General features: G+C 32.3%; 1 protein-coding gene across 1 annotated transcript; it reads right to left on the minus strand.

Annotated features, from left to right (window-relative positions):
• Nucleotides 1-8,328: 8,328 nt before the first annotated feature.
• LOC106310145 (protein SHI RELATED SEQUENCE 1-like) lies at nucleotides 8,329-10,533 on the minus strand. The gene is made up of 2 exons (XM_013747351.1): nucleotides 9,397-10,533; nucleotides 8,329-8,912 (listed from the first exon to the last, which is right to left on the minus strand). Exons 1-2 carry the CDS (start codon nucleotides 10,091-10,093, stop codon nucleotides 8,512-8,514), a joined length of 1,098 nt encoding a protein of 365 aa, XP_013602805.1. The 5' UTR covers nucleotides 10,094-10,533; the 3' UTR covers nucleotides 8,329-8,511.
• Between the last annotated feature and the right edge of the window lie 4,179 nt (nucleotides 10,534-14,712).

Raw genomic sequence — 14,712 nt, forward strand, 5'->3', positions numbered from 1 at the left:
TTGTATTGTTTGTGGAGAGAAAGAAAGAATAGATGGAGAAGAGAACAAATAAATGGAGTAAAATGGTAGTTGAAAGAAGTAAAAATAGAAGAGAAAAAGAGAGGTTGTAAAGAGACAAGACTGAATCAAAGATCCTATAGAGTCGGACATGGGACTTTCAGTATCATGTCTCTAATTTTAGTTTATGGTCTTTGTGTCTCATGTTTGTCTATGGAGAATTCAAACCATAAAATGATGTGATGCTAAATGGTAACCTCTAGTTAAGGAAATGTTAAAACATAATGACGATATTGTTTCTTTTTTTCTACTGTTGGCATAACCGCATAGTATTATAACGATTTCTATTTACCAATAAATAGATGAATATAATGGTTCACACTCACTTCACCTTTTATAACAACTAAAGTGTCATGTAAAATTAGTCCAAAAATTTTTAAAAAAAAAAAAATGGCTGAGAAAAAATAACACTAACATTAACGACGTCTGCAAAACTCGAAACTCTAAACTTTAATCCCAAATCTAAAAAACTAAACTCAAAACTCTAAACTCTAAATTTTAAACCCAAAGCTCTAAACCATAAAACATAAATCCTGAACCCTAAACCTAAAACTCTAAACTATAGATCCTAAACTCTAAATTCTAAATCCCAAATTTAAAACTCTAAACTATAAACCCTGAATCATCGATCCCCAAACTCTAAACCTTAAATCCTAAACCCGAACACTAATCAAGTGATGGATTTAAGATTTAGGATTTAAGATAGTATTTAGGGTTTATGGTTTAGGATTTAGGGTTATAGTTTAAGATTTAGGATTTATGATTTAGAATTTTGGGTTTAAGGTTTAGGATTTTGGGTTTAGAGTTTAGGATTTAGAGTTTATGGTTTAAGATTTGGGGTTTAAAGTTTAGGTTTTAGGTTTAGGGTTTAGATTTTAGATTTTTAGAGTTTTGGGTTTTGCAAACGGTATTAGTGTCAGTGTTGTTTTTTTCAGCCATTTATTTTTAAACAGTATTACTTTTTAATTAATCATACATGGCACTTTGGTTAGTTATAAAAAGTGATGTGAATTTAATCATTCACCGTATGAGTGAACATAAGTTTTGTTCTAAATAGATATACTGAGGTTTCTTTCAAGTTTGGATTCTGTTTTCTTGCGATTTTTTTTTTTTCTGTTTTGTTGGTTATATATGGTCAAAATATGTAAATTAAGCTTTTTAAGAAATCACAAAGTGAGGCCAGTTTTGGATAAAAAAAAAGAAATCACAAAGTATTTGTTAATTGTTTTTTTCGGTTTTGAAACCAGTTTTTTGTTCTGTAAAATTAAACGAACTAGGGGCATTACCTCCGCGCAAGCGCGGAGTTGTAGACATATTTCTTGTTTCATCTCAATATTTGTTAAGGTTATTGTAGCTGTGAATTTCGCGTTTTGGGTTGATCATTGTTTTTTAAGTTTTTTATTGTTATATGGTTAGAGTTGTGATGATGTACTGTGTATCCACTATTCTCCACTCTTGAAGGACTAAACTGTGTTAGTAATGTGATTGATATAGTTCGTAGTGTTGTTTGTTGTGTCACTGAGACTTATTGTTTGTTTGTCTTTTTAATTTGTTACTTGTACTGTTGAGATTACATAAATTATATTAATGTTGTTGAGAGTACCTTTTGTTTCTGGATATTTTTTCTCCAGTTTAGTTGTGTAAGTTGTGTGTATTAAGTAATAATTTTTTTATTCTTATTATGTTGGTTATATGTTTTTTTTACTTTTAAACTTGTTGTTTTTACCGGACCTTTAAAACAAATATATGAAGACTTGTAGAAATAACTATAAAATGAGTGACAATTAGTATTTGGATCTTAATGAGTTTTAAACGAATATATGTATTTCTCATAAGAAGACAATAGCGTTGGCATGTTAACATTGAGCATATAATCTATTTTTATAAGACAAGAGGAGTGAGCAGGTGGAGATGTTGTTGCCGCCTTTGTGTCTGTTGGGATTGTCTCTTGTATCTCCTGGTGTGGCTGTGTTTGTTTCTCTTTTATTTGATGGGTAATATGTAAACAAAAATCATTGTTAGTTGTATTTATCAGAGTTTGTAACTTACTTTGCTTTTTTGTTTAGGTAATTTCACTGATCTTGGTTGTCGTCTTCGCCTTTTTCATAAGCATCTGTGAAAGTAAGTTTGTAAATTGTTAAATATTTGGCCAATATAGACAGTAATATAAAGAGAATTATGTGTTGATTATTTCTTACGGATCAATGAGGAGACGGATAACGACTCGAGTTGTTTCTTTGGCGAGGCCAGAGTCCTGGATAGAACGGATTTGCCCAACCACATCTGTGAGTTTAAATATCAGTTATGATATCAAAACATAATATAAACTCGGATGCAATATGATAATATATCTGGGAGTTATAGGTTTGTGTTCGCAATCACTTGGAGATTGTCGAACAGTCTAATCTTGACTGAAGATTGATCACAGGATCACCCGTGATGACTTCATCCATAATGGTTAGTGTGATGAAACGAATGAGGAATGGATGATCAGTTATCTTGTACATGCTTGAGCACCTAGAAACCTCAAAACGATCGACTTTCACAATGGAACCAGCTTTCAAAGATGGCTTGTAATGATTAGCACATCCGACGGGAGTAAACCCATGAATCACGGAATCTGCAGATAATATTATTCAACAAAGAGTCAAGAAATAAATTAAGACAATTATGTTAAATAAGTGTTATAGATCGAAGATTAACTTACCTTTTCATCAAGGAAAAGAACTGTGATTCCCACAAACTCCCTGTCTTTCTTGAAGTTCAGAAAATCTCAGAAGCGAGGAAGCCAGAGGCTATGCTCTGACTACTACGACCAAGACAGAGAGATTCGAAGGTTGAGTGACGGGCGCCGAGACGCCGGTTTGACGAATTGGAGAGACATAGAGAAACATTTTCTAGAAGTTGGTTAAATCTAAGAGGAATCAATGAGTTTTGTGGAGATGCAGATTGGGTTCATCAAAGATGAGAATCATATATATAGGATTTATATAGGGGCTACAAATCAGGAACATTTATGGTCAAGTGATTTAAGATGTGGACACAAAGAGTTCTCCGGTGGAAAAATAGATTATAAACAGACACACATCGCAGCAACTCTGTAACTCAGACTTGTTTGAGACAGTGATGAAAAGAACTCAAACTCATGTTAAACGACAACAATTTACAATATGAGAAAACTATAATTGTTGCAAACTTGAGCTTTTTTCATATAACATGATGAATATCATTTAAAATTGAAACCCATAACGCAATTGTAGGCCCGATCCTCAGAGGAAGCCGAAGAAGCAAGAACTTCTGACCTTCATAAATATATATTAGGTTCGACCATCATTGTACAAAGTATCATTTAGCTTAATGGTATAAATGTTGGTGTTTATATCTCAATAACCCGGGTTCGAGCCATGGATTTGACATTTTTTCACACTTTTTAAAAGTGGAGCCCACAAAACGCTGACGTAGCGCGCTGAGGAGTGAGCAAAAACTCATATATTATAATATAGATTTTAACCGCATTTTTTTGAAACACTGTTACCTTGTAGCATTGAAATCATTTGTTTGTATTGGATTAAATATGTTCTATTTACTTTAAACTTTTAATTAAGCAACGCCAAATAAATCATATGAAATTATAACTAGTGACCATAACTTATAGTCTAGTGTGCTTACCTAATGTTGTTATTGTGTCATCATCTTAACTTAATTTGCTGCTAAGAATTTGGGCTGTGATCTTGTGAAGCGCGCTCTTATGGGATGTGCAGTGTGATTAGATTTTATTAGGTTTAGTTAACCATATAAGATGATATATATATGATACAGTTGGGCTTAAATTGGGTTTGTTGTATAACGTAAGAGTTGGATAGGTAGAATATCATTGCATAACTGGAGCATCAATATCCCCGATTAATTACAGGATATTGTTTTTGTTTACTAATACTTGAGCACCTTCTCAATTTCAGTCGCAAATTCAAATGCTTTATTTTACTGCTGGTTTTGAGATACTATTAAAATGAAGGTGTACAATAGTGTTGTGGACCTTGAGGTTTGTAAATCGTAATAAGTTTCCGAGTACAAGACATCAAGTGTACATATAAATAAAAACATTATTAGCTAGAAAATATTATATACTTGTGGGTTTACTAAAAATATATAATTTGCTACATAATTAGAGAAAGTGGGATACGGCACGGAGTAAAAGTCGGAGTGAGTAGGCCGATGGGACGGCAGCACTATTTGAAATGGACCAATTCGATCGATTATATAATGTTGTCACGCAATCCACAAATAGCATTAGGCATTTAGCTTCACCAACTCCATATAACAGTATCGAGTGTTTTTTGGTTGATGTCAGTTAATTTTATAACAATGGTTATGGACCTTATGGTTCGAACACTCCACGACTAGACCAAAGTCAGATAGCAGACAATGTGATGAGGCTCAAATCATATCATTTCTCTTCCACTTTTACCCATAATCTTTTTTTTTTCGAAACACAAAAGGGTTTATTTGCTTTTAAATAAACATAATGTAGCTCAAGAAGGCTAAGTTAAAATAATGTGAAACTAGATAGATCGGCCATAAATCACATAAATTGAAGAGAAAAAGAAGAGAGTTTATTTGTTTTTTTTTTGCCATCAAAAGCTTCATTCAAAGATCAAACTGATCCTAACACTCTAGCTTCGAGAGCTAGCTGTTGAGGAACCTTAACGTCTACACGCAAAAAAAATTGGAGTCTCGTGATCGGGCCTCTTTTGCAAGAGAATCCGCACGGATGTTCAGAGATCTTGAAATTAAGCATAGAGAAAATAGAGAGAAAGATGATCGAAGTAATTGAATATCATCGAGTTCCGGTGCCAGTGCTAGCCAGGCTTTTGAGGAGGTAATGATTTGCACCATTTGTTGGCAGTCAGATTCAAAGCTCACATGTTTGAAACCGCGGCTATTAAGCTCCTCCATAGCCCAAACGAGGCACTCTGCCTCCGAATGTAGTGGTGAGTTCGAGTGTCTAACCTTGCGCTGACCCACTACTATCTCTGTGTTCCCTTCGAAGAGTATAAATCCCAATCCAGTCCCGGTGCCCTGCTCAGTCCATGACGCATCGACCTGACATCTCCATCTTCTAGTCGCTGCAGAAGTCACATTCGCTTGTTGTATCTCCTCGTGAGTCTCGTCTGCTACAACCGTTTCTGGCAAAATTTGCGCTAGCTTCCAAGCCTCCGCTTCATGACTTGCTAATTGCAGAGTGTCCATCGGTGATGTATACTTGTTATTGAAGCATTTATCATTCTGGGCTTTCCACAAATACCAAATGATCCATGGGAAGAGGGTTTATTTGTTTTTAAATGAGGTAAAACCGCATTGATTGATGAATAGCATAGGAATGAAGAGTAAATATGTCTTTCTAACCACACAATAATCTAAAATTGATGGATGCTACCGCATTCCACATAGACATTTCTAATGGGTGTCCACCTAGGATTCAGTTCACTAATTTGTGCATCCTAAAGTTGCCACATGTCATTGTTTTTAAAACACATTGTTTCATTTAATTTGGTAAGCGATATTTGCGGCTTCGATTAGAATTGAGTTTTATGTTTTGTTTAATAAAGCCCAACCACTACAAAAAAAAAAAAAAGTGATATCCGACAACCATATTATACGGAAGTTTGTCGGGAACGAGTGTTTCCTATCATTTTTCGACAATTCTAATTTCATCGGAGTTTGGGTCTGGAAAATCACCTTTTTTGGAAAATTCTCGGCAAGGTACGATAATATATATTGTCATAAATTTTCATCGGAAAATCATCCGAATGTACTGATGAATTTTTGAGTAATCCACCTCCGATTAATTTCCAGCAGCTGAATATATTTATACAAAAAAAAATATTCTAATTAAATTATAACAAATATTAAAATCTTCATATATTTCATTGCATAATAAACGTACAAATTCAATAATAACAAAAAAAAATCAAAAGGAAAGAACGAATCTCTTGTTGACAATAAATTTGATAAAATTGGTGGTGTATGATGCAACGGTGGTGATAGCGGATGAGAAGTGAGCGGAGTGGAAGTAGTGGTAAACAGAGTTGTAGCGGTGGTCGTGCAAGGAGTTGCGGTGGCTGGATGCAAAAAAAGAGGTGCGGCGGTGCAAGGAGTTGCGGCAGCGGCAGTGGAGAAGTTGCGGCATTGGTGGTGCAAGGAGTTGGGGGAGAGGCGATGAAGGAGTTGCGGCAGTGGCGGTGAAAGATGTGCGGACAGTGGTGGTGCAAAGATTTGCGGCCGTTGCAGTGGAACCATGAGTTTCAAGGTGGTTATTTTGCACAAGAAAATAGATCTGAAAAGAAAAAAGAGAAAGACTAGGAAGAAGGAAAGAAAAGATATGAATTAAATAGATAGTGCTGACAACTCTTTTCCACCATTCGTTTGATATATAGATAAAATTAAAGACGATTAATAAAAAATAGTTTTATGCTAAAACACAACCATTTTATCGAGAAACTTTTTTTCATTACACGTTTGAGTTGATCAAATTAAAACAAAAAATATATATATATTGTTGATTACAAAACTATAAATATAGTTAGATCGATAAATCTATTTAATCACTAAACCAAAAAAACTATTTATATGTCTATTTGTTTTTAAGATTGGAGACGATAATTCAATTATTCTAAAGGTCATTTTAAAAAAAATCAGTTATCAATTAAATTAATTTTTACATCAAAATTTGAATGAACAAGATAAAAGACTATTTTGATCATATCTAAAGTTTAAATAACTTTTATTCGTGTAGCTTACTTTCTTGAATATAAATTTTTCAGTTATAGAAATTAAATAATATTAGTACACATAATTTTAGTTCGTTCATAATAAATAAAACAAAACAAAAAAATAATTTAACTACCATAATATATTTGTGTAATCGGTTCATTGTATATTTAAGGTATATTTAAATTCTTATGAAACCAAAACTTAATTTAAAATTATAGAAAACAATATAACCTCCATTAGTACACTTTAGTATAGACTCAAATTTTTGTAAAATGAAACAACATAAAGATCATTTAAAGTGCTTACAGTGTATCAATACCACAACTTTTTAATATAGAAACAACTATTTAAAAAAAAACATAAACAAGTATTTTAAACAAGAAAAATATATCGTTTTACATATAATTTTTCCTGGCCTAAAACTTTATAAAAGAAAAAATTCATTACCTTACGCATTTCTTGCGAATAAAATCATAAAACACAAACTATAGAATTATACAAAAAATAATAATCTAAATTTACCGCTCGCATAGGGGGCTGATCGTGTGTGTGACACATATGACATATACATGAGCATGCAATATACATTACATACACGTAACTATAAATATAAAACATGTGTATATATATATAAAGCTTACATGTACGTATTTGTTAATGTAGAATAAAGAAACGTACACATATACTCCTTAATTATGATTTTTTCCAAAGTAAATAGCGTTATGATACTTTCTTCATGCAGTCAGAAGAAAATGACACCAGCTATTACTCTTACAAAGTTGATTAACTCATTAAATTATATCAAAGTTTATAATTTCATTAATTAAATTAGAAACGATTTAAATATTTTCTTATGAATAATGACATTTGAGATCATTTTTTAACAAATAAACAGATCATTAAACGACACCACTTTTTAGAAAACAGAGAAGTTTATTAGGAGTATTTTCAAGTCAACACATTCTACATGAAAGAATAAAGAAAACATTATTGTAAAATTAAACTTAAAAATGCTCATTAATCAAATGACTAATGCAAAGGATGGATGATTTATTAATTAGGTTAGACAACGTCCATTGTAGAACGCACCCTCATGTCACATCTCTACATGTCGCTCTTCTAACACACAAATATATACTCATCTTGTCACTTTCTCTGATTATATCACATGTCAATTATGGCACATATGAATTACTACTAGTAATAGAATTTGAATATCATTAAATGCATGGATGGGAACAGGCCATATCATAATCGCAGTAACTGAAACCATGGCTGAAGAAACTAAATCGTACGTATAATATACAACACATATTTAACGACTTTTCTATTGGTTATACTGGTTAGAAAGTTGATATAAAGATAAGGAACATTATCTCCGGATTCTTAGATTACGTGTTACACAAACAAGAAACAGACACATTAATGAAACAAAGATTCAGACAACAAGGGCTATATTGTGCTCCTATCATTTTAATGACATTATCCTCACGAAATCATTATAATACGAAGATTATATTATTTGAATTAAATTTCCGTTTTAAAAACCCTAAAACTGCAACAACTTTGAGTGTCCAGAAGAAGCATAAACAGATCCATTATCCAACAATTAACGGTTTTAAAACCCTAATATCATTCTAAGAATTAAAAAGAGTTGCGTTGCATTATGTCAGATTTCCTTCATGATCTTGGGTTGGGAAAGAATTGTGTACCGGCCATGAAAGTGTTGATCGGAGTTGGATAAAGAGCGGCTGGATCAGTGTAAGCCGCGGAGGAGCCGCCAATACCACCGGCGTTTGGAGTGGAAGAAGAAGCGGTTGCAACGGTCACAGATCCAGCTGTTATGAGATTCATCTGCTGAGCTCCTCCGCCACCAGAAGAGCTCTCACCAACGTTGTAGCTACCGCCACCAATACTTCCAGGACCGTTGTCGTAGAGAATGCCTTTAAAAACGTGACCACCGATGCTTACGGCTGTTTGGTAAGCAAACTCTTCTTCTCCGTCTTCCACGGAGCTCACTCGCACACATCTAAACACTGCCGGTGAGCTCACCTCCGCTGGGAAATCTCCAACCTCCAAACCTAAATTATATTAAAAAAATTACATTAAAACAAAGTAAAAGTTTTTATTAGAGATTAATCGCATGTTTGATTATTAAATAGGAGTATATAATAAAAAATTAGTATTCATATATTCTTTGAAAATTTCAGTCACAAGAAAAAAAATATTCATCGAAAATTCAGGTCACGGAAAAGAAGGTGCAGGGAATTAAAGAAAGAATACAGATTTCAACATCGATGAGAACAGCTTCTTCCTGTCAATCTAATCGTCAGTGTTTACTCCAAAACAGTATTTTCATAAATCAAAACTAAATTACAAATATTTATACGTTTGTATATAAACTTATCTCTTTCAAGAAAACCTATACAAATAGGGTTTTATTTGGTTTTGAAGGCTGATCCCAATCGTTAACTTCAAATTATAACAAATGCAATATTGCATTTCATTATTTCCTTAAATATCTAATAATTTACTGATATTTATATTCTATATAGTATAGTATACCTGAAGCGTTGTGATAAGTAGGTACACGAGTGCAGACAAGAGACGAAGAAGTTGCCGGTAAATTTTCCCGTAGGCGTTTCGGTACGCCGCTATCACCGCGTGGCAGGTGCGTTTGAGGCTGAACCGTGCCTAACTGCTGTTGTCTCTCACGGCGTTTGGCGGCAGGAACCCACGTGCTCCTCACGTGAGTAGGACACTGGAAGCCACGGCTCTTGCAGCAAGTTCGACACCTAACGTGAGCGCAGTCTTTCTTGGCCTGATTCCCACAGTCTTGACAGCTCACACCGGTTCCTCCTCCTCCGCCGCTTCCGCCACTCCGCATCATCATGAGTGCCGCCGCAGCCGTTCCTCCGGCGCCGGCGTTTGAAGTTTCGCCGGAGATATTGAATTGGCTATGGCTGCTTGGTCCTACTCCTAAACCAGCGGCGGAGGAGTATAGATCCAACCTTTGCTGATGCTGTTGATGCTGGAACATGATTTCTTGCTGGTTGTGGTTTTGCCATAGCTCAAGTGTGCCTAAAGCAGCAGCGTTTGAAGAGGAAGGAGCGTTTGCGTTTGCGTTGACGTTAGGGTTTCTGTACCAAAGCCAAGACTCAGATACAGGCGGAGGAGGATTCGTGTTGGTCCTGTGTTCTTCTTGACCGTTTCCTCCTCCGCCTCTGCCTCCTCCACCGTCTAACGAGAAAAAACCCGCCATTCACCGGCAACACCACCACAACCACTACCCATACCACCGCTCTCCAATCAGATATTTAGAAAAAAAATGAAACAAAAAGACTCTCGCTCTAGATCTTTTTAACTTTCTCGCTTAGATCTTTGAGACTATAGGGGAGAGAGGAAATCTAGGGTTTAGGTAGAGAGTTCATTCTCTCCGGGTTTGTAGTGTTATTGACATTGAAGTTGAGTACAGCTTTTTAAGGGTGTGGTAAAAAGGCAAGCTCGTTTGTCGGTACGAGAGAAGAGAGAGTATTTAAGAAACACACAGAGAGAAAGAAGAAGGGGAAGAAAGAGAGAGATCAGAGAGAGGGTTTCATGGCCTTTCTCGCGCTCTGCAACGCCGCCATAACCTTAATATCTCTCTCTCCACTCTGCTCCTCTAATTTAATTCTCTGTCTCCTCCTCTCTTTTCTTTGTTTTCTAGATTTTGCAAAACATCTTTTTTCTTTATTTTTGTGTGACACCTCTCACTAGTCACTTCAAAATTGCCACACCCGGTAGAACATTAATCTCTTATCGTTGATCGTTTATGATCCAGCGGCTATTATTTTGTCACGTCGGCACCAATGGTATTTTTCTTCTTTGTCGTTTCTTCCCGGAAACCCGTTGTTTCTTTCCCCTTTTCTCTTACATTTTGCAAATTTTTATATGTTTTGTTTTGTTAAAATGAACTAGCTAATTATCCTTAAAAGGAGTAAAATTTTAAAATGATGTTCATCCCATGAATTCTAAAAATATTATTTATAAAAATTTCAAACTTGATAATCTAAAAGCATGTTCATCCCAGAAATTTAAAAGAACTAGTATCTTATATTTTAAAACAAATAATAATAATAATAAGCATGTGAAAATAGTGAAAGGTTTTCGTTTGAGAACTTTTAAAATACTGGTGAGACTTTCAAATGACATATGTCATTCATTTAAATAATATTTATATATATTTATATCATTACACTATTATTTCTTTTCTTAGAAACTTTAACTGTTTTTAGCAATGAGGCCGTCCTAAAACTAAATGTATTTCAACTATCTAATAAAAATTAACATATTTTACCAGCTAATTATTAAATATTAGATGAACAACTCAAAATTAATATTTTCTATGTTTTATTTTGGCTTATTTTTTTTAAAAAAAATTTATATTAGAGTGTTCTTAGTCTAATAATTTATCATTTAAGTTTCTCAAATTTGAGATAGCCAATTAATTTTAATTATATATTATGAAAACCCATTTAGTTCCTACTAATGACAAGCTCCTATGGTGTCAGAAATCTATTTTTGACTATCCTAAGATAGTTTTATGATTTTAAATAAAGATAGTTCTATATTCTGTGACCTATTAGTTAGACCTCCTAACCATGATCTAGAACTAAGTACGAAACTATGTCAAAAGCCCCTTATTTTAGAGCAAATGTGAGATCTGTTTTTTTTTTCTAACGGCTTAGCACATGTGAGATCATTGGTAATCAAACCTTTCAAAACGATTATTAGTGGACGAGGTAGAGCATATACTAACAATGAGGGTTAGTTAAATCAAGGTTTCGAAAATCCTCAGCAAGAAGACAAACATGTGGACTAAATAAGTCACTATTTATTTCAAAATGGCAATATATTGATTATTATTATTATTATATTGTTCTGATTATCCATATGCCCATAATCTTTTGAAGATATCAATTTAGGTGCAGATTTGCACCTGTGGCTTAAATTGAGTGTATAAAGTTTTAGCTGGAAAGCAAATGCTTTTGTCCATGTTTCCGAGGAAACAAAACTACTAGTATGCACACATTTATGTAATAAATTAAAAAATGCACCCTCTCTTGTAGAGACAAACGGACGATTCTATTGAGGTGCGGGTGCCCAATGTTCCGCATTATCTTTGTATGAATACACAGTCATATACAGACAAACACATGCCTCTATGCCCGTGCCGTGATCATCATGCTTCCTAATTAATTAATCATTGTAATTATAAATTCTTGAATTGCCTGAGAATAACGGCACGAACAATTATGTTGCGATAAATCAAAATATAGAGAAATAAGCAGGTATGAGAGTCATGTAAACAGAAGTTAAATTGAAGATGGGACATTTAAAGCATTGTTTAAGTGGAGAGAGTTGACTAATTGGGAAGGGTAAAGCGTAAACTTTACGAATATTATACTCAAAAATGAGAACTGAGTGAATAGTTTCATTACGGGCTAAAAGCACCGACTCGCAGCCCTAAGTCCACGAGGTTCATAGCGTAGTTTAAGAACCAGTTCTTCAATTACGGTAAAAACTTCGCCCTTAACAATCTCCAATAATCATCTTCTAAGCTTCGGTGATTTATTTACAATCATTTAAAGCTGTACAATCAACGAATTACTGTTCTCGTTAAAATAATTTGAAATATCAAAGGTCAAAGTCCGATTGATTTTCTAGAGAGATATTAATATGGATGACTTATCTAGGCTCCGATAGTTTACTCATGGAACTGTGGAAAACATAGTCAAGTCGTGAAAAAATTAATTAAACTGCAAAAAAAAATTTAAATAGCGGAATGGTGGAATACATACTAGATTGATTAAAATATTTTATTAAATAAAAAAAAATATCAATAATTAAAATAATTACTACAAAATTTTGAAAATAAGTAAAATCTATTTAAAATACTTTACTTGGTATTACAAATATTTAGCTTATTTTTCAATACAATTTTAATAATAAATTGACATCTTATAATATTATAAAATTATAGTATATTTTTATTTACAGCACAACTATTTATCATTACAAATTATTTTGCTATTTTTTAAAATTTAAAAAGGTATTATCATATAATTTAACAATATGAAAGTGTTGATTTAGTCAATAATCAACTAAAACTCACTTTTCCGCTTAATGAAATTTTTCTTTCATATTTTGTCCGCAAATTTTTTTTTTCCATTCCACAACATTTTTGTGATTGGTAAAATATTTGCGTAATCGCATCTCAAATGTGATTCCACCATTTGCAGGGTTGCTAATCAAAGCCCTAGTTTCACTTTTTCCAATGAAATCTAAATTATATTTATATTTTCGTTTAATTAAGAGAATCTCCAATATAATTTTGAATATGAAGTTTTTAGTAAAATTTCAAATATGAAGAATCACTATTTAAAATTTAAAATTTAAATTTCATATTTTTATTTACATGTTAATCTTTACAATAACATATCAAATTTATGATTTTAAATATTTGTCCGTTTATTGTTTCATTCTTAAAAAACATATATTTTAAAAATATATTAAGTTTATTAAGTTTACACATAAACTAAATAAAAACTAAAATAACTAAAATAAGATTTAAAATTTTTTAAACTAGACTTAAATAACAACAATATTACAAAAAAAAACTTAACAAATGCACTAGTTGATCATATGAAAGCATTACGGAAATAATTTTATAGAATAATATAATATTTTACTTGTAATTTAATATTTAATTATTTATTTCTATTTAAAATTTTAAATTTTAGTGTAACATTCTATTAATTAATATTGCTATAATATTTTATATATGTGATAATTATTTATAGAGTTTTATGTATTTAAATTAATTATGATGAATTTAAAAATCATAATAAATATAATTTTAAAGTTAGATTTGAAGTTTTGTTTTTAGAAAATAACATATTTAAACTTCAAATATATAGTTTTTCAAACTTCAATATAGTGTGTTTAGATGCTCTAAGCAACATCAACTTAATTTCCAACGAATAACTTGTAATTAATACAATACATATAGATACATCTTTGGTTTTTCCTATTTAAATTTGAAGTAGTAATGATAAATTATAAATTTTGAAAATTAAAAATATTTATTTAATTTTACTACTTTAATATTATAGAAAATAGATAATCACGTAAAATTATATATATATTGAATTTTAAAATATTTTAAATATAGGGTTTTTTGCAAATATGACTCAAAAGTCAAAGTCAAACACAAAACTAACCTGTGATTTTTTTGTACTTTTATTTGTCATATTCACCCCAAAAGTTCGGATTATTTACGAAAATACCATTATTGTTTTATTTTCTTTTTCAAAAATAATTTTTTTACTCTCTCATCCTCATCTTCATCAAGTATTTACAATATTGTCATTGTCATCAATAAACCAACTACCATGAACAACCAATTTGAAGCTCTTAATGCACTTAAAAATCAATTTTGACTCTTTCTATCTCATTTCTTATGAACTAAAAACAACATCTCTTTTACTTTCTCTCTATATTCATCCAAAAAACTAAAGATTTTAATTCTAAAATTTTTAAGATTCATAGAACCATTCAAACTCATGATTCGTGGTCATTAACAAGTAGGTTGCTTTGGTGGTGAAGTATTGTGTGGTTGGAGAAGCTAAACAAGTTATCACACTGGTTAAAGCTATGAAATGAATTTTTTTTCCAGATATGTCCGTCAGAAGACTTCTTCTCGTCGGAGAATACTTACACGGAAGTCTTCTGGTCAATGCATAGGTTAGTTTCACAATTGACTTTATGTGTGTCTTTTAGAGACAACTTCTCTGGAAGTCTTTCGGTTTTCTTTGTTTTCAAAAAGATTAGAGAAAACTT

The sequence above is a fragment of the Brassica oleracea genome, chromosome C8, assembly GCF_000695525.1.
Source record: "Brassica oleracea var. oleracea cultivar TO1000 chromosome C8, BOL, whole genome shotgun sequence".
Classification (NCBI taxonomy): domain Eukaryota; kingdom Viridiplantae; phylum Streptophyta; class Magnoliopsida; order Brassicales; family Brassicaceae; genus Brassica; species Brassica oleracea.

Bases quoted from the DNA above. Each gene is read 5' to 3' on its own strand.
- LOC106310145 (XM_013747351.1), bottom strand. From the start codon at position 10,093: ATGGCGGGTTTTTTCTCGTTAGACGGTGGAGGAGGCAGAGGCGGAGGA. The intron at 8,913-9,396 runs GTATACTATACT...AATATAATTTAG, and splicing joins TACTTATCACAACGCTTCAG to GTTTGGAGGTTGGAGATTTC.